We start from the raw sequence: 20,891 nt of genomic DNA, 5'->3' as shown, positions 1-20,891 counted from the left end.
ACTATTCTAGAGGTCAGTCACAGGAGTCTTATTTCTTAGCACTGCTAGACTTATACATGCTCTATAGGTAGATGGGGGATTAACATAGACTGAAACAGGATGCTGCTAGTGCCAGGGAGACATATACTTGATGATACTTGATGCTATTTCATTGCTAAATAAGCCGAACTATGCGTAAAATGAACAAGTCGAGGCATATTCATCCTTCCTTAGATTTTATATTTTATTTACATGTTGACGTTTGGCTTGGTTGTAAAACAAAGATATGGGGTAATAATTACTTCGAATAAAGTACAATGATGTACTTCCTTATGCCTAATTTAGTACTTCTCTTATTGAGAGCAAATAAACAAACAGTTTGGTAGTTATATATGAATATGAATCGATTTATATCCTAATCTACTTCTCTAATCGCACACTAGATGGCCAGTTGCTAGTTGGCCAAATGCACTACTTTTTTCTTCTTCTTTGGTATAGAATTAACCTCTTAAATTATAAAAAAATTTCTCACACCACAATGGTATTAACCAAAAAACGCTCAAATAAATATTTTACTCTTAGTTTTTCTCTTTTCTTTTTGCGTGAAATAAAAATAAAATGATTCCTATAGAATCTAAAATCAATCATGTGACACTTTTCAATTAAAATTTTTACAGCTAATAATAGAAGAGGCATCTAGAGATTTTTCATAGTTCTTTTTGATAAAAGTCGGTAGACTTATAATATTATTAGTTTCCAACGATGATAGGAAAAAGAAAATAGAGATACAACAATAGATATAAACTCCATACTTGATTGAGAAACAAACTAGATGGCAATAGGATAATAAAAGATGGAGGGTCTACGACGAACAACTCTAAAAATAATCCTCTTATTTGGCTAATTACGGTAGCAAAATAAATTAAAACAACAAGACTTTTAAAATATAAAGTTCTACAATGGAAATAGCCAAGTTAGTGAGGTAGTGGCTATGTCTACACGACTAAAATACCCATCCCACGTAGACATGCGAAACTAAGAAATAAAACCCAAAAAGAAAATAACAAAAATAAATTAATAGATCTAGCGAGAAGAAGGTAGAAGGAGAAGGGTGGGGGGATCTGAACCATCTACATACATCCATACGGATTTATAGGAGGAAATTTTTTTAATGGTAGTTTACTCTAAATAGTATTCACGCAAAAATAAGAATTTTAAAAAGTACACGGGCAAAAAATTTATATTTTAATAGATGTACATGTAAATATAAATTTTAAATAGACATAAAATAAATAAGAGACTTGAATTCAAGGTATATATGTAAAAAAATTAATTTAAAAACAATAGATATGTTACAGACTAAATATTTTTTTTTTTTAAATTTTAGTACTACAATACGATCAGAATATAAAATAGAATAAATAAATATTAAAAATAATTGTATAATTTTATAAAAATAGTTGATTCGGTTAAAAAATCAGCCAGGTTGTATGGTTCACCGGTTATTGAACTAGTTTGGTAGTCGGTTCAGCCACTGGTTCGGTCGGTTCTGATAACTATGTAATTATCTCATTTTTATTGTATACTTGTTTAATATAATGGGGGCGAAGTAGAGCTCTCTCTCTCTCTCCCTCCAATCCGATATCTCCCTCCAATCCGATATAAAAATCTTCCTCGTCTCCTCCGCTCCACACCCTCTCGCTCGCTTCCCTCCTCTCTCTCTCTCTCCTTCATCTCCTTCTTCCAATGTAAGAGAAGTATTTCTTGATTGGTTTATTCTTCTTAATATGCGAATACCCATTTTCTCCTCTTAGTTCAATGTTCTTTGAGGTGGGTTTTTGAATGTTTCAAGGGAGGATTCTTTGAAGCCAATGGATGCGGAGCAGCTGAGAGAGTACGGCCACAAGATGGTGGATTTCATAGCGGATTACTACAAAAGCATTGAAAACTTTCCGGTTCTTAGCCAGGTTAAGGTATGGATACATATCATTATATTTCTATTTTGTGTTAAAGGTCTTAAAGTGTGTTCTTGGATCCTTCCGCGAAATGGGTTTAGTTGATTCCATTTAAATGATGCTAGATTTGGCTAAAATTTATGTATCTTGATAGCATTTCCGTTTCCTTTTGGGATATTGAAATGCGCACATCCCATAATTCTGCAAACAAGATTAGCTTCGTAGATGAGGTCAAAATTAACATCAAGGTTCGATTTTGTGGTAGTTGCCGGTTTCTCAAGTGAAAGCTTGATGTTTATAAGTGAATTTAGTGGAACTTGTAAGATAAGATGAGAACGGAACATCAAGACGAGGAGATATTAAATGAGATTGACCATTGATGGCCAATTTACTTCCAGGACACAACTGCAAGAAACACAGTGACTCAGCATGGCTTAATCAGTATTGGTTGCAAGAGTGACGTTCCTAAAATCAATGTACTTTCTTCTTTGCATCTCCTAAATAACTTCACTTGGGTGGGTCTTCTAATTGGATTATTAACCACACCGTTGGTCGCATGAATTATAGCACACATACGAGTTAGTACATCGATTCATCAAGAGAGTGCCCCAAAAATGTGGGGAAAATAAATGGAGAGACCTCTTCCCTCATGCAAGAACTAATCCCCTAATTAAGTTACTGAGACAATAAATTGAATGCAATACATTTGTTCAGATACTGTAAAAGTAAGTGGACCTCCATAGTGCCACGACCACTGTTTTCTTATGTGACATTTCACATGATCTAGTTTATGCATGTATTCTATGTATGAAATTTGAAAAGTGCATCTGCAATTTTATGCAAAGTTTCTATAGTTTGTCATCTAAATTGCATGGTGGTTCACGTGAATTTAAGATTATGGAATGCTGCACCCTGACATTTCATGACAGTCAAGTTGTTGCATTCGGTTTCAGTGTTATATTGTGAGAACATTTGTAATAACAGCAATACAATTTATAGGTCTAGGAAGCAACTACTAAGCTTTAAGCTTCTGTGGAAATGAAGAATGATGATCTAGTGGAGATCTTATGACTAACTCAATTGTTCTTTAAGCTAATTCAAGAATAAAAGAGTCCCATTTATGATGGTTAAAGCTCAGATTTTAAGTCAGAAAGCATGCAAGACACAGCAGCAGTATCTAGGTCTATTCTGATGCAAGATTCCAACAAGCACAGGCTAGTAAATAGTAATAAAATTTGGCACGTAGGTGTAGAGGTATAGTATTTTATATTATCCTAACAAGTATGGTAGTCTAGGAAGCATGGATACTTTCATAAGTAGCCATATCAGCATCAAATATGATACTCATCGGTTACTTCAAGGATTCATATTGGATACTTCTTACATGTATATGCTTTTGAAAATAAAAAGAAAAATCCAGATACAGTTTGGACACTTCTTGAGTACTTTTAGGATATTATGATAGCTTCTTAGATAAGTGAGAGTCCAAAAATTAGTCAAGTTGAAGATTTATAGAAGATTCTATTGGTTAATTATGTTGACTCAGATGTTATTTTGTGGGGGCAAGAGTTATGAATTTGATGGAAGTCCATATTAGGATCTTATGCCACAATCAAACTCAGCATGTAAGACTCAAATTTCTCTCCTTTCTTTTGATTTTAGTGGCTAACAATTTATTATAAGTATAAATCCTGTTGGTGAATAAGTTGGTACTGTGGTTGTATATATACGATCACATGTTACAAGAATGATTTCTATATAAGCATAAGTACTATGCTTGTTTTTCTAGATCTGTTGTATCTGCATATTTGTATTATGTCATATCCATATCAAGTATCTATATCCATGCCATGCTTCATAGATGATAATACATATTATATCCTCGATGAAAGAAGAGCTCCGAGATAGGAGGGTAACCTTGCAAGGAAATATCTGATATTGCTGTATCCTTTACTGATTACAAGTGTTCTTTGGCTTGCTGGTTTAACCCTGCTTTTGAAATGAAGAGGAGGATCACAAAATTAAAACTCATCTTTCTTCCTTATCTGGACTATTCCCATATCTAGAGGTTTTTCTTGAGGGTTTTCTCTTGGAATGCACGAGCTTAAACCTGAACTAGGAAATTTGTGACTATGGACATCCCAAAGATGAATAAAAAGGGTCAGATCTGCATTACTTTATTTGCCAACTGACTTAACTTTTTATGCCAGTCCTATTCTCTAATTTTGCTTTAGTCGGGAATTTATGCCAAGTTCTAGAGAAATGATGCTTGGGAAAAGGCCTGATGTTGATGATGATGTTATACTTATTTAGCAAACTTGTTCTTTTAGATGGTCTACATTCATCATTTATAAAATCATGGTTAGATCTAGTCAGCACATTTGCTTATGTTTATGCAAGAGTTTTAGGTATAGCACTTCTGCACAATTGGTTTTTTGACTATGGGTGGATAAGGAGCTGATCATTCTAGACAATTGCATGTTGAGGCAAAAAAATTAGATGGAAGGCATACTAGACAGATGTAAAGTTGTAAACACATTGACACAAAATGATTGTTTTCTTCTTTCATCATTTTCTTATCATATATACACTATTGGCATAGTCATCTAATTGAGACTTTCAACTTCAGCCCGGATATCTTAGGGAGCTTCTACCTGATTCGGCCCCTAATCAACCTGAAACTCTACAAGATGTTTTTGAAGGTGAAGTTAGGACTCTGGGCTTTAAATCTTTGATTCAAGTTTTCTAAGATAACTCTCGCATTTGATCTATGGAACTACAATAATCTATTTCATTTGTTCGCATTTCTTTTTATGATAATGAGTTCATTTGCTAGCCAGCCTTATCACCAAAAGGGACATGCATATGACAAGAATCTTTTGAATCTGCAGATATTCATCGAAAGATAATACCAGGCGTAACACATTGGCAGAGCCCAAATTATTTTGCCTATTATCCCTCCAATAGCAGCACTGCTGGATTCTTAGGGGAGATGCTTAGTGCTGGTTTTAACATTATTGGTTTCAGTTGGATCACCTCTCCTGCTGCAACAGAGCTAGAGATGATTGTTTTAGACTGGCTAGCTAAAATGCTAAAGCTGCCGAGTGAGTTCCTTTCAAGCGGTAAGATTCAGATCTGTTTAGTTGAGCGACTAAGTTTGAATACTATTGTTATCTATGTTAAGAGTTTTGCGCTCTGATCTTCTTAAACATTATGATATACAATTAGATATTAGTTACATTTAATTGGAACATATGCTGATCTTTTGTTCTTTGTAGGTACCATATGTATGAAGCTATACAACTTCTATATGATGTTATGTTTTTATACTTTTATTTTCTGATATATACCACCTTGGTCAAGCTGGCAGAAGTATACCATTTTTTTTTCCTCAAATTCTTGCTTCTGTCTTGATACATTGCTTCAAGACGGAAACATGCAGAATTGCAGTTGAATCAAGACAGAAGCATGCTGATCTTTTCTTAAATCTGTAAGTTCGGCCAATTTCTGTGTAGCCTCCGCCAGTTTCGGTGTTCCAGTGCCAATTTCGCTAGTTACAGTCACAGGTTTCGGCATTTTAGTTTAGATTTACTTCTCCTTTTTTAGTAGAAACTATAAAAAATGGCTAAATTGATAATTCCAAGTTCAGTTTTAGGTTACTAGATTGAATTTGGCTTTTCCCATCCAATCTAATTTATATCCAAACCAAAAATTAAGTTTTTTTCTCTTAATTCTTTATTTTATAGATATTAATGGATCTAGATGAGGACTTTATAGATGGTGATAAACTGATAATTTGGTTGGGAAACAGAAATAATCTAGCATGGAATGAATATTCATAACCTTTATATGATTTATTTACCTGCAATTTCTTTTTTTTGATTTCTCCTGTGGCTATAGCAAGATCTTTATAGATGTGCTTCTCACATTGTAGTCAATGTTAGTGGGCATCTGCCAACAGTATTTGCATGATAGTTCTTTTCAGTTTGTTATAATGAAGATTTCATAATTTCCATTACTTCTATTTGAAACTTTTGTTAATTTTAAAATTTTAATACTATTTCTTTCTGAAATTCTTTTGATTCTTTGTTTATTAGGAAATTGAAACTGAAACCACTGAAACCAGAACGAAACTACCAAAACCAGCTATTGGTTGCTGGAAAGTGGGAGAAGTGAAGTGGTCTTGGGAAGTGGAATTTCCTAGGGAACTTCCCAACAAAAATTTATCACACTTCCTATTGTTTGGTCATAATAGAAAGTGCAAGATTGAAACTAAGAGTTCTTTTTTAAAAAATTTCTTTTGGTTGAGGGAAGTGAAAAACTAAAAGTAAGACTTTCTCATTTGTTAGTTTTTGGTTTGAAAACGAGAAAATTGGAAGTAAGGATCTAGATATTAATGACAAAATATCTTAAAATTAAGAGGAAGGATTCATTATACTTTTTGACAGTTTAAATAATGTGTTTCTCAATCAAATTAAAACATGGTTCGCAGGATTAGCCGACCCAAACTCTCTCTCTTTTTCTCTCTTTTGCCTTTTCTTCTCGCTCTCTCTTTCACTCTTTTTTTCTCTTTTTTTTTCCTTACTATATAACCATTGTTTCTCTTACAGAGAGATCTAACTCTGGCGAACTCCGGCAAACTTCGGTATATAATTTTTTTAATTTTTAATTTTTATTTTTCTCTCAGTTTTTTTCATTTCTTCCACTCTCTCCCTTTCTTCTTCTTCTTCTTCTTCTTCACTGCACCATAGTTTTTTTTTGTTTGGTTTTCTTCCACTCGCCTTTTCTAATCTCTTCTTTTTTTTCAGTTTTCAGTGTACCATAGTTTTTCTTTCTTTATTTTCTTATTTTTTATAATTTTCTTTGGATCTTTAGAAGTTTTCTACATTTTTAAATGATATTTAAAATTTTACGTAATTAAAAAGTCTGATCCAATCTAGGCGACTGATCCAGCCGATATGTCCGATTTAGTCGATACATATCGTTTTTCCGGAAGGCCGATTCCGATATCGAAATATATGATATGCAAAATAATAATAATAATTTCTATAAGTAATAATTAATATAAATTTTCATCTATCAAACATAAAAGATAATTGAACTAAAAATAGAAGTCATAAGAAATACAAATAACTAATAATAACTATGTATCCAAAATTTTAAACCAAGTAAAAATGATAAACAATACTTTTGTCCTAAATATAAAATTTAAAATAACTACATATCAAAAGAAGTCTTCAATTCAAGGAGCAAATTCCGAAACTCGGTATCAGGATCGGGATTGACAATTAGAAAAAAACGATACGTATCGGCCGCCAGTATCGGGTCAGACTATATTTAATTACGTAAAATTCTAAATATTATTTAAAATGCAGATTTTTTTTAAATTTATGAAAAAATAGAAAAATAAAAATTAGTCACGTATGAAGCCTAAAAACTAAATAGAAAACTCACTCAAACTATAATAAATTCCAACTTGAATTCAACAAATGTTTATACTTGTAAATTACTATTGCAGAATAACAATGAAGAGAGAGTTGTCTTATAGCAGTAAAAAGAGAGGAGTTTAAAAATGAGTAAGACAGAGAGAAATGAGAAACTAAAAAAAAAATTATCCGAGTTCACCAAAGTGTGGACTAGTTAGAGAGGCTCATCGGATCAGCCGCTTAATGAGTTCGGTGAAGTGTGAGAGTGGGAGGAGAGTGTGTTTAAAAGATAGAGGGTAAAAACTGATAATTTAAAAAGAAGGCAGTTAATGACATTGATTACCAATGTCTCCTAGGTCAGATACATTTTAAATTAGATCTAAATCTTAAAAAAAATAATTTCAGCGAATATTACTGATTTCGACCAATACGGCCGACTTTCTGCCAATATAGCCGAGATGGATCGGCTGATACCAGCGGATCCTAGACCGAAACCACTCACTAGAAAGGTTTCGCGTCCGGATAGGCCAATTCAACCCAAGATCGGTTGATTTTGGAATCCATGTCAAGGAACTACCTTTGATAAACTTTTGTGTCCAATCTTTGTGCATTGCCTGACTTTTCACCATAAACATGCGTCTGTGTCTCATTCAAGTACAAAAATTTAAACACATGGACAAATTTTTTGATTCATATGTCCAACTTCCATCACCTTGTTAGATGCACATTTCCATCAAAAGTACATAGGTCAGATGTTCATCTTTTAAAATATGAAGGACGATGATTCTGATAAAGCAAAGAAAAAAAAATAGAGATACATTGCAAAGTAACAGTAAAGGTACATTACCATAAAAAATGTTAGATGTACAACTTTTCATAAAAAAGAGAAAGGAAAATGATGATTCTAACAAAAAAAAGGAAAAGGATGATGATTTTGCAGGCTTTCTCTCAAAGAGAAAAAAAATTCCGATGTATGTTTGTAGAGAAAAGTATGATAATATAGGGCTTTCTCTCATAAAGGAAAAGAGAACAATAAACATTACATTCTAATACACTATTTTTATTATACGAAAATGATGACATCTATTCAAAAGAAAATTTCAATCAGAAATATTACTTACGATGAACTGTTTGATTCCTTTTTTCAATGGTTGTCATCCTTAGAAGAGGAAGATGAAAGAGATCTAAATTAGAAAAGTAGTGGGTTGAGATGGGACATTTAATAGTCACATGCAAAGAGTTGGGAAGTGTGACTCATCCTCCTTTAACTGAAAATAGGGAAGTCTGACAATAGAAAGTGGGATAGTTCTCAAAACTACTCCTTTCACTTCCCTGTAAGTAAACATGCCCTCAAGGAATGAAACCACAACTGTAATGGGGGCTTTGAAGTTTGAACCTTGGTAATAATACTGCCTTGCTGCTGTTGTTCAATGTGATATATCTGTGCATTATCTGAGAATATACAGACAGTATGAACTAAATGGAGAATGCTTAATTAGTTTTTCATTACTTTGTTTGTTATATCTTTTTTGAAGCAATATGGTTTTTATTTTAAACAGAATCAACACTGTAACTTCCAGTTAGTAACAATTTTTGTGTAAAATTTTCAAGTCCGGAGAACTCAGATAAAGCTTTGCAGGGCAAGGTGGAGGAGTAATACAGGGAACAGCCAGTGAAGCAATCCTTGTTGTACTATTGGCTGCACGTGATAAAACCCTGAGGAAGCTTGGAAAGAAGTCCCTTGAAAAGCTAGTGGTTTATGCTTCTGATCAAACACACTCAGCTCTGCAGAAGGCATGTCAGGTATGGAGAGTACTTTTCTTTATCCATATTGTGTTCTTGAGTGTCTTCAATCAATTAAAATATGCAAATTATGCATAATATTGATAACAAGGAATAGTAACATTATTTCAGTCAGTAATGTATTTTCTAACTTATGAAAGAAGTCACAGGAGAAAACATGTGCTAAAAAGATATGCTTATTGTCCAAATGATTATGATATAAATAGTTCTGAATGTCAGAACTAATACTTCTTGTAATGTAGATAGCAGGGATATTTCCAGAGAACTTTAGAGTGGTCAAGGCTGATTTTAATTCAAATTATGCGGTTACACCTGAAGTAGTCAGTGAAGCAATTTCACACGACTTATCAGCTGGCTTGATACCATTTTTCCTCTGTGCTACAGTAAGCAGTTCAAACCATGGTCTTTCTTCTTCCTTTCTTGAGCTATTGAAATTTGCATCAAATGATGTATCATTATCTACTGAAGTTTGCCAGGGACATGGGTGAACATCAAACTTGAGCAATGGGAAATTACTTCACTGTCATTATTTTGTTTTCTTTGTAGTTTCTTCGATGCCAACGAAAGCATGGGACTCAGAAAGTAAAATAAGTAAAGATAGCTAAAATAGAAAATTGTTGGGTGTAATGATGTCAGTTTTGACTTGAAATCACAAAGAAAAGTTCATTAAACAAAGAAAGCTGAACTTCTTCCATTCTATTATATGATTTTGGTGATCAGCTGTCTTGTCGCATAAATCTGTATAACTAAGATACCTTGTGCATTTGAAAATGAATAGTTCCTTGTGCTATGATTCTTTGATAAAATGGTTTGAAATGTAGTAATGTACAGAGATTATAATTGTATTTTTGGGCTTCCTGCTGGTTGTCTAGGCAAGATACTCCGCTACTGTTTAAATTTTTATTTGCATTAGGTGAACTAATATCTACTCTCCTACTCACTTCTTTCTACTTAAGTACAATTTAGAATTTATATGATTATCAATTGTTTAATTCTTCTTCTTTTCGTTTAGGATTTATATGATTATGAATTGTTTGATTCTTCCTCTTATCTCAAAAGATAAAAGTATGTTTCCCAATAGAACATTCATTGTTCCTTTCAGGTTGGAACTACATCTTCAGCAGCAGTTGACCCCTTATTGGAACTAGGGAAAATATCAAAGGTGCCAAATGCTATAAGAACTATGAAGTTTGTTTTTTGCTATTAGTCATGGGAGAGTGTTTCTATACTACATGTTAACTATTTGTTCATATATTAAAGCCTTATTCCTTTGGATGGTTCAATCGTATTTATATAATGCAGTTGCTTTTATTTCAGATTCCAATTTAAATGAGGAAAATAATTATCCATATCGACCACTTGTTTATACCTCAGATATGTTGATAGAGAAGAAATAGAAAATTATCCAAATTGCTATCCTATGCAATGATCTTGATACATACTGCCGAGTGGCATTTCATGCTCAAGCTTAAACAAAATTTTGAATTGACACATGTACCCTTTTATTGTGGTAACTGGTACTATACTCTAACGATAGCTATGCCACAGGTACGGCATTTGCTGGCCGTGCTGTAAGAGGAGAGAAAAAGTCAGGGATACTCATCTTCGCCATCGCCAATCGCCGATCACCACTCGCCTTCGCCCGATGATCCGGTTTCGCAAATTTTTAATCAATAACCTCTCTTTCTCTCTCTCTCTCTCTCTCCCCTCCCTTGGGCTAGGGCATCCAATGTTTTAAAAAGTGGCCGCGGGTGGCAGGCGGTCACCCCACCGCTTGGCGCCTAGGCGGAAGGCGGGTGACAAGGCGGTCTAGCATTTTTAATATAAATAAATAAGTATAGTATATACAGAAATTTTAATAGTGCACTAAACCAAAACACTAAATAACATAATCACATTGGCTAATTGCTTATTAGTGATAACTGAATAACTGAGATATCTATTTACTAACTCTAGTTTATTCACATGAATCACATTTCAAAATTCTCTAATCAGAAATTATATACTTAAATAGCAGACAATTAGTAATTCCCCCAATTAATAATGCATGACAGTGAAAAAAAATTCCTTCTCTGTAATCTTAATTCAATAATTCATAAAGCAATTAGCAATTAACTCCTATAAATTGTTTAGTTTTATTAAACCTGGTCCGCTATAAAATCCGACCCGCTCACTAATAACCGCATCTCAACTTGGCAGACCGAAGCGCTAGCCCGCCAAGTCGGGCCAGGCGGCCCACCTAGCACTATTTAGCACCTAGGCAGCCCGCCAAGGTGCTTAGCCGCCTTTTGCCGACGCCTTTCAATATGGCAGGGCGGCTGGTGCACCGCCCCGCCATGGCGGCCGCCTTTTCGGCTTTTCAAAACAGTGAGGGCACTTGATGCGAGCTCGGGCGATGGCGATCGGTGGCGGTGACCGGTGACGGGTAGCTCGACGACGAGGTCGATAGCGAGCTACGAAGCTATTGGGAGGGGGTGCCATGCGGCATGTCACGACCCAAAATAGGAATCATGACCGGCCATGCATCTCAATATGCTTGAGATGCACGAAGCCTTATTAATACTCTCTACGTGTACGATAGCAAAATAAATAAATAAAATGAGAATGTGCTTTATTAAATTTTATAACTAATTGCAATAAAGATAAAACAATGTTAATGTTTTTGAGTCTCTAAACTAAATGAATAAAACTTCTAATCTAAAGCATAAAATCTAAAAGGACGGAAAGGTAAATAGGTGAATCCTAAGTGGAGGTGGAGTCCGGGTACATCTCGCTCAATTGCCTCGCTGACTATTACCTGAAATAGATAAACAAATATAAAAAAAAATAATAGAACCCATGAGCCAACAACTATAGCTTAGTAAGTATAATCCACTTGAAAACCAAATAAATTTTAAATCATATTAATGCTGAATAAATTAAACTAAAAGCAACAATATCCATAACAATATGCAATAGGCATGCTCTCTAAATAATAACAATGATAACAATAGAGAGATATCACAACTTGTAACCTTGCATGTTTTCAACATATTAACATCTTTTGATATTTATACTGTCATATGTCTCAATAGGTCTAAACTCTGTGGATCCACATTAATTAGAAGTCACCTCGAGATGATGCTCGGGACTTTTCTTCATAGCTGATCCGATTAGGGTCATCAGATGGTATCAGCCTGTGATCAACACACTATGTCTTTTCCTCTAACCGTTGAGAGAAGTTAGAGTCACCTATGAAATTTTCTCATTCATCCTAGGACTGTTCCCTAACCCCGCCAGAGTCACCTAAGAAAGTCACTGTAGTAATCTAATTTAGGACTTTTCCCTGGACTTCCAGATAGACTTGAGTTACCATGGAAAATCGCAACCGATTTATACCAGGAGTGTTCTCTAAGTTGTACCAATATTAGTCTCATTTTTCTTTTCACAAATTTCAATATTTGCACGAAGTATGGTGATGCATTGAGTATAGTAATTAAATGCACACAGAAAATATAATAATTAAATTTTCGTACATACGAATGAAATGAATAGATTTGCACATAGAAATTACAACAATTAAATTTTTACACGGAAGGGTGAAATAAATAATTTGCACACAGAAAATTTACATGGTCTGACAAAGATACGAAATATAATAAAATAAATATGTGAGTGAACCCACTCACCTGAGTCTAGGCAAGACAACCGAAATCTCAAATCTCTAGCTCACGTACTAAAAATCACCATCTTAAATAATAAATAATAATCAAAATTTTAATTTAAATAATAATAATATTTTTAAAAACCAAAAAGAACTAAAATGGATTTAAATTTACCCATTGGATTGGGCTGGGCTACTACTGGCTCGGCCCATTCCAGAAAAGGAGCTAATTGGGATGGGCCAAGGCCCAACCAAAATAATGGATTGGGCTACGGGTCAACCCGCAGCCCATCCCAAAACTAACTAGTTCGGGTCGGGTCTGTGGATCCGAAATCCAAACCCGACCCGAACCCGAACTTAATTAAAAAGGGGTTGGCTCGGGTTAAACCCGAGCCCAGCCAACCCCTTCTCTCCTTTCTTGCGACCGACGCGAGAAGAGGACTGAGGGAGAGGGTGACCGCCGGCGACCCTTCACGACCACCTTCAACCTATCCTCTCCCTCTCTCTCTCACTCTTTCTCTGTCGTCCTCACAAGGTGGAGGAGAACTCACCACCGACGGCGACGCGGGAAGCCAACGCCGATCGGAGCCACGAGGGCTCCGTAGAAGACACCATCGACACCGGGCTTGGAGCACGAAGCTTCCAGTGACGATGCGGTTGCAACCCGAAGCCACCGGCCGGCGAGAGTTGCCGGCGAAGCCGAAATCCCCAATTTAGGTATTTCTAATTTACTTTATTAAATTGAAATTAAACTTGAGGGGTGGGAGAGGGCTTACCAAGGAGTTACGTGGTGGTCTCCGCTAGCTCCGGCAGGCCGATTTCACGGCATGACTCCGACAATGAGTAAAAGATAAGAAAACAAAGAAGGAGAAGAGGAAGAGAGAGAAGGGGAGGGGGTTGAGATGGTTAAGTAGAGAGAGGGGATTAGAGTTTTTAATTTATAGATTAGGGATAAAAAAAAATCCTAATCTACTCCGATCCGGATTAGGCGCGATTCTGCCCTGCGCCTCGTCGCGTGCCGGAGAGGGAGAGGGGAGGGGCTGCACGTGCAGAGCACGTGCACCCTCTCTCAACCCCCAAATTTTTTTTTATTTTTTATTCTGACACGGCACCCCTCGTGCCACATACCGGTACGCCGCCGACACGACTATCCGTGCTATACTCTAATGATCCATACTTTTTTCCTAGTTGTAGGAGTTTGCTTGATGAAAATGTTGGGCAAATCATTCCTTATTGTCTCTTATGTGTAATTTCAGATGAGTGTAAGTGCACTATAATGTTGACTTGTTGAGATTATGAAATGTAGCGTTTTCATCATAGGTTTTCATAAGCAGAATTCAGAAAAGGATGTGAATTTTTATTTGGTTAGTCATATGAGTCTCATTATTTGTTAATTCCCATTCACAAGTACACTATCATACAAAATGCCATGCATTTTTCAAGAGAAATCAGCATCTAGGCACAACCAGCTTTAAATATAAAAATACCTTCTTGGAGAGATGACATGACACTTTATCTTGTATGTTTAACAAGATATTATATGGTTCTACGATATTACCTTATTCGTCTATTCATAGAGATTATGTATATTTAATTATTTATGGTTTCTCTCCTGGAATTTAAAAAATATTAGCTGGATGTCCTAGCAGATGGTGAACTGTGCATTTGCTTTGCCTGGAATGGTTTCCAAGACTTTATCTGTCTAGCTACTAAGGCAAACTCTTTCTTTTTCTAGCCTTGCTATAGGTTTGGCTAGTATTGTTCTGGGTACTTTCTTATGAGGTGTATTATCTAAGCAAAGTTCATATTCATATGGAATTAAACCTTGCTACTTAATATTTGTATTCCATATATTTCCATGGTCAGCTAAGCTAAAAGGTGAAACAATTATATATCCTTTTAAATCACAACGACATCTTTTGTGCAATCAGACAAGTGTATCTCTTTTAAATATTCACTACTTGGTTGTATATGTACGTATATATATTTTCATCATCTAAGACAGCTTGTAGTATATCTTACTAGTTAGGTGAAGGCTAGCATTCATCTACTTAAATTTATTATGTTTATCATCATCTAAGCCCTTTTTCCATCAATACGTGGTTGGTAGAACCTGTAATGAAAGTTGAAAAGCTCCTGGAATAGTTGAAAAAACTTTGTAACCAACTGTGAACCATTATACCTAATGCGAACTCTCCAAAATGGTGCTAAAATCCAAGGCCTAGCAATTTCGGTCCACGTGGTGCCTCCATATTGCAAGTACTAGTTGGTGGATAGCATCATCTGGCCAACATTTGCTGCTTTTGCAAATGTGAAAACTAAATGTTTGAGCAAATTATATCTGGCAGTTCCTAGTTCAGTTCTTATAGCTAAAAGATTATTTGGTTTTGGGCATCCCAATTTTCTTAATTTACTCATTTCCATTGACTATGTTAGGTCTACGACATGTGGTTCCATGTTGATGCTGCATATGCTGGCAGTGCTTGTATATGTCCGGAGTACCGTCATTACCTTGATGGTGTGGAAGAAGCAGATTCATTTGACATGAATGCACATAAATGGTTTCTTACAAACTTTGATTGTTCAGTGCTCTGGGTAAAGGTATGACATAAATTCCTGCCTATACTTTGTGAAGGATGTGTTAGTGTGTAAGGTCTTTTCTTCTTTGTTTGTAAATCTTGCATTGAGCGTGCAGATCTTGACTGGATATAAGGGTTATGGAGATCATTTCATGTCCTTCAAGAACACATTACTTGTATCATAGAAACAAAAATAATTCATGTTTTGTCCTGGCTTAAGGGAGTTCATCTATTCATCTTTTATCCAGTTACTCTTGTATTTGCTTAATATATGAAGGATCATTCAGCATAGAATATTGATCACATCCAGCTCAAAATACGGATTCTTTGATTCACTTATATTATTAAAAATCAGAATATTAAGTTGATGTTTTTATTGTATATATTAAATGTGATATCTGTTATACATGTTGTGATGTCATAGATATTTCATGTTTCTGACTGAAAACAACATTCCTTTGGAAACAGGATCGAAATGCTTTGATACAATCTCTGTCCACAAATCCTGAGTTCCTAAAAAATAAGGTTAGATTTTATTCTCAACTTTTGTGTCAATTTTCCTTACTTTATCAGAGGAAGAACATGCATGAACGAGAAAGTAAATAACATTTCCAGATCTGCATAAATCTATTTTGTGCATCTTCACATATAATCTTGTTATTTCGTAATACTATAGACGTATATTTGTTTGTACAAATAAAGATTGAGAATGACTGAATAGTGTGGATTACTATGAGCTGCAGAATTATCATTGTGGTGTGAATTTCCTTACTAGAACAGTAGATAATCACAAGATTGTAAAGCTATATCAGAAGATAACTAACAACAAAATGTAGAAATATAATAATATAGTTACATGGTGTTAGAGCTTATTTTCGTACTTTGTACATCTACTTGCAATCTACCTTCTATTGTGTTAGAAGTCTAGATGCAGAGTGTCTTTGTTTATAATATTGTCTTTTTATACGTAAAATATCTATAAGTCAAGTTGCCATGAAGTACTATCACACAACATGAGCTTTTGCAGCATTGTACATTTTTCTTGTTTTACCCTTCTTTTTGTTTCTTCTCCAGAAAGTTTGATCTTCATATTAAAACCTGGATCAGATTGTGCTTGATCTGAATAGTTTTTGGACATTTAGTAATATTGTCTTTTCCTTGAAGAAATAGATGGTTCCATTTGTCCTTTTCTTTCTAAAATCGTAGTATTCAAATGCTGACTATATGATCCTTTCTGCTGATACATTATAGCAAAAGGAAAAGAAGAGATGAGACAGAATAGTCAACATGATGGAAGAGTGTGAGACTGTGAGACAACAGTTCTTCATCCCGGCTTTTCACCTGATATTCAAAGATTCCTATAGTCAGTGCAATTGGTGATTGATTGTGTTGTGTATGCCAACTCATTCTACGCCACATCATTCTTCTAGATACCAGTGTAGCGAATATGATTTAGGTAACATAATGACCTAGTGCTAGAACTCAAAAATGAATATTCTTTTCTAGACTCTTGGATGACAAAATATGCTTTAGCTCTACACCCACTGAATGAAATAGTAATTTGCTATGATATGTAAGTACAGCCATAATTCATTATATCATAATTATTAGTCTCTTTTAACTGTTGCTTTTAAATCAAGTCATTGGAAGCCTTAAATTTTATTGTTAATGTTCGGATCATTATCAGGCATCTCAAGAAAACACAATTGTGGATTTCAAGGATTGGCAGATTCCTCTTGGACGCCGTTTCAGGTGCAACAGCTCATTCTAGTTCATATATGCATATATGGGATAGAGATTTTTCTTCTTTGTCAAAATTTCTAACCTACATATATTGACCCACAAGCCTTTCTATTTGTGACTGTCATGCGCTTCTCTTGATTGGAAATCGATGAAACGTGTTACTAAGTAGGTTTTATCACATGCAATTTTGTTTATTATAAAAGAAGTAAAGAACTTCACATTAGTCAGTACCAAGGTTGGCCGTGCCGGTAGTGGCATGGCACGGCCATCGTTGGTCACTACGGCCATTGATGGGAGTAGATCTTGTAATTTGGATTACTTAGAAATTGAAATTTACCTATCTTGCCCTACAAAATTTTGGAGACTTATCTTGCTTAAACTCGGCTCGTGTTAGATAGATGCTTCTTTTTCTGTTTGTAGCTTCACAATGTTCTTCCTGCGTGTAGTTATCTTCATGTTAGGTCAAGCCAATTTTCTATTCAGACCTTGATCCAATCCAAGACCGGTTGAAACTTTAACTCAGAAACTGGTTCGGTCCTACTAGTGTAGGCTTATCAAGTCCTGAGTCCTGACCCAGAATGAATAGTCCATCTCTTTTAACCAATCTTTTTCTTCTTCTGCTTATCTTGTCCTACAAAAGTTTGGAGACTTAATTGAAACTGGTTCGGTCCTACTAGTGCAGGCTTATCAAGTCCCAAGTCCTGACCCAGAATGAATAGTCCATCTCTGCTTACCAGTCTTATTGTTCTTCTGCTTATCTTGTCCTACAAAAGTTTGGCGACTTACCTTGCTTAAACTCGGCCAATGTTAGGACACAATGTTCTTCCTGCATGTTTTCTTCAGGTTGGATCAAGCCAATTTTCTATTTAGATCTGATCCAAAACCAATTGAAACTTTTAGGAACTGGTTCAGGCGTACTAGTGTAGGCTTACCAACTCCCGAGTCCTGACCTAAGATGAATACTCCATCTCTCTTTACCAATCTTTTTCTTCTTCTGCCTATTGTTGCTGTTGCCCCTCATGCCAATCGTATATTTTCTTGCAAACACATTTTTTTACTATTTGAGTTATTTGCTATAATAAGTTAATGACAAGCTTCTTGATCCTACCAGAAAAAAACATTCTCTATTCCAATGGAATTAAGCGCTATTTATGATGGTTTGAACTTTGAACTAGAATTGAAATGTAATGCTAATTGGATCAGACATGGATTTAACTGGCAGATCATTGAAGCTTTGGATGGTTTTGAGGCTGTATGGCTTGGAAAACTTGCAAAACTACATTAGGAAGCACATAAGGTTGGCCGATCAGTTTGAACATCTTATAACTTCTGATCCCAGGTTCGAGGTAAATGAAATAAGTACTTACTAAATATTTCATTCCAATGCTGTGTTATATTTATATATTGGAAAAAAGAATGTTTGTACTATAAAGGATTGCATTTTCATATGCTAAGAATAAGTTTTATGCTAATATTAATCTTTGACAAAGTAAAATCAATATTGAAAGCTGATTGGATTTTTAATAAACAATCTATTGACTGTTAAGATAATAGAACAAATGCTAAGAAAAAGAAGCCGCTTTGAATTTATAAAAGTACAGGATTTTGTACAATGGTCATTTCATTCAATTAATCTTAGCATCAACTTCTTACAGATGCCTACTTACAAGTGAAGATGATGACTCTGTTATCTCGATTGTGACTGACTTGCATTTACTGTAATCCAAATAATTCCCTTGTCAGTGTTTACAACGGTTTAAAATTTCAGACATGCATCAACCAAGGGTGCTTATATCTCAGCTCCCCAGACCCCATCTAGTTGGGAGCCTCGTGCATTGGGAATTGTTCTTTTGTTTCTTTATTGTGTCTATGATCAAACATTTCTTTTGGAATTACCCATGCATCGCCCTGCAAAATATGTATATGGGTTGTTGTTGCAAAAATTCAGTCCTTTTGAATCTTTATTTCTCTGAATTTTTTCTTATTTGTTCTCACCCAAGTATCAGAAAGTATTTTCAGATAGTTATATGACCATCATTATAATCTTTCCAATACAGGTAGGCTTCTTAAGTTCTTATGACTCCTTTTGCTTTTTTATTTGATCATTTCACTATATTCTTTAAGGGCAATAATCTGCCACTCTATCTCTGTTACCCTAAAGGTTATACAGTAAGGTTAGTTGATTAACTGCATTCTGGTGCAGAATATTTAAATGAGGCACATTACTACAGTACAATCTTATCAAGGCCGTGTTTGTGCCAATTTTTGCTCCATTTTGTTATTCGTTCTTTCTTTCTTCACCAGTGTTTTCTCAAGAGAATAGTGTGTAATGTGTATCATCTCCCAGCGTTAGACTTTTATTACTGGTATACTAAATTCAATGGTATAATGATGCAAAACATGGTGAAGAGGAGGTGGAAGAGAATGTAAAAAGATTGAAGAGGAATGGGGCTTCACACCTCCACCCTTAACAACGGTTTCACATTTCACTAGGGAGAGCAAATAAAAAATCTTTATTAATCTTAAAAGAAAGCACAACAAATCTATATATAGACCTATAATAAAAATAAGCAAAAGACATCATAAATAAATAAAAAATACAAACATAACTATAAATATACATAAGAAATAAAATGATATGAACTCTCAATTAGAACCGGATCCCCACAGGAGGATCATCAAATATCAGTGCCTTCTGCGCTGGTACACGCACCATCGTATCTTCGTAGTGATGTCCGCATCATATAATTATCTTATAACCTAGAAAGAGAGCAAAAAATCTCTATAATTGTACTATGATTAGTTTCTTCAAGAGAGAATTACATTATTCTTGTGTCTCTCTGTGGCACTATTAAAGAAGCTTTTTGCCTGGAAACAACTGCAGATTATGGCTCCAAAGACCTTTTCACTTGTTTGCTTCCGCCTCATCCCTCCTGCAGACGATCTAGATAATGGTTATAAACTGAACTACAACTTAATGGATGCTGTCAACACAACTGGGAAAATATTTATATCTCATACGGTATGTTATTCTAGACCTCTCTCGTTCTCAGCCCACTTTGTAGTGTGTATCATTAGTCATTACCACTACATTCGGAGCATTTTATTGCGTGGACTACTGCTGGTAATCTGCTGTTTTGGTTTTGGTTCTTCTCGAGCAGGTTCTTTCAGGCAAGTTTGTGTTACGTTTTGCAGTCGGAGCACCTATGACGGAAGAGAAGCACATCGAGGAAGCTTGGAAGGTGTTGCAAGAACAGGCAACTTATCTTTTAAGAAGAAATCAAGACATGTCTCAATCGTCATGCCTCAGCTAATCATGATTGTTACAGAAACCATTGGTCTATTATTTTCTGTCATTCATGAAGTGATGGTTTCGACCAAATGATCGACCAGTAATTAATCAGACATAGAACGTATGAACTGCAGTCATGCGCAACAACTTTGCACATTCTATTTAGTGTTTAGCCATATGGCAATAAGAGAAGTGTTATTATCGACGTCCAATAAACTATAATGTAACATCATGGCAATTGTTATATTGTCATGAACAATTGCAGCAAATGAGTTGCTTACCTTACCTTATACATGATACAACGCAGGGTTAATTTGTTTCTCTGATTACAGTTAATCATTTGATCCAATGGTTTGATTTAACTATTTGTATGTAGGTGTTTTATGCTTCGTTAGTCTCATATAATGATTCGTTATTAAACTAGAGAAGATGGAGAAGTCGCATAACTTGTATCTCCAAAAATTACTTTAT

The 20,891-nt window shown here is 35.1% G+C and overlaps 1 protein-coding gene across 2 annotated transcripts; it reads left to right on the top strand.

Moving 5' to 3' along the window:
- The first annotated feature begins 1,561 nt into the window (after positions 1-1,561).
- On the top strand, positions 1,562-20,756 carry LOC140785220 (tyrosine decarboxylase 2). 2 transcript variants are annotated; one of them, XM_073132998.1, is made up of 13 exons: positions 1,562-1,727; positions 1,832-1,952; positions 4,564-4,636; positions 4,826-5,056; positions 9,000-9,163; positions 9,406-9,546; positions 10,266-10,325; positions 15,243-15,407; positions 15,854-15,910; positions 17,073-17,137; positions 18,351-18,474; positions 20,013-20,150; positions 20,290-20,756. In XM_073132998.1, coding segments are annotated over exons 1-13 (1,494 nt in total). In that variant the 5' UTR covers positions 1,562-1,725; the 3' UTR covers positions 20,443-20,756. The 2 variants fall into 2 exon arrangements, with proteins under 2 accessions (XP_072989099.1, XP_072989100.1); XM_073132999.1 differs by lacking the exons at positions 1,562-1,727; positions 4,564-4,636.
- Positions 20,757-20,891: the final 135 nt, after the last annotated feature.

This window comes from Typha latifolia, chromosome 3 (assembly GCF_019914945.1).
Source record: "Typha latifolia isolate L0001 chromosome 3, TyphaL0001v2, whole genome shotgun sequence".
NCBI classification, from domain to species: Eukaryota; Viridiplantae; Streptophyta; class Magnoliopsida; order Poales; family Typhaceae; genus Typha; species Typha latifolia.
The sequence above is the reverse complement of the archived record's forward strand: the minus strand, read 5'-3'. Positions and strand labels throughout refer to the sequence as shown.

Bases quoted from the DNA above. Each gene is read 5' to 3' on its own strand.
- LOC140785220 (XM_073132998.1), top strand. The intron at 9,164-9,405 runs GTATGGAGAGTA...CTTGTAATGTAG, and splicing joins CTCTGCAGAAGGCATGTCAG to ATAGCAGGGATATTTCCAGA. The intron at 15,408-15,853 runs GTATGACATAAA...CTTTGGAAACAG, and splicing joins GTTCAGTGCTCTGGGTAAAG to GATCGAAATGCTTTGATACA.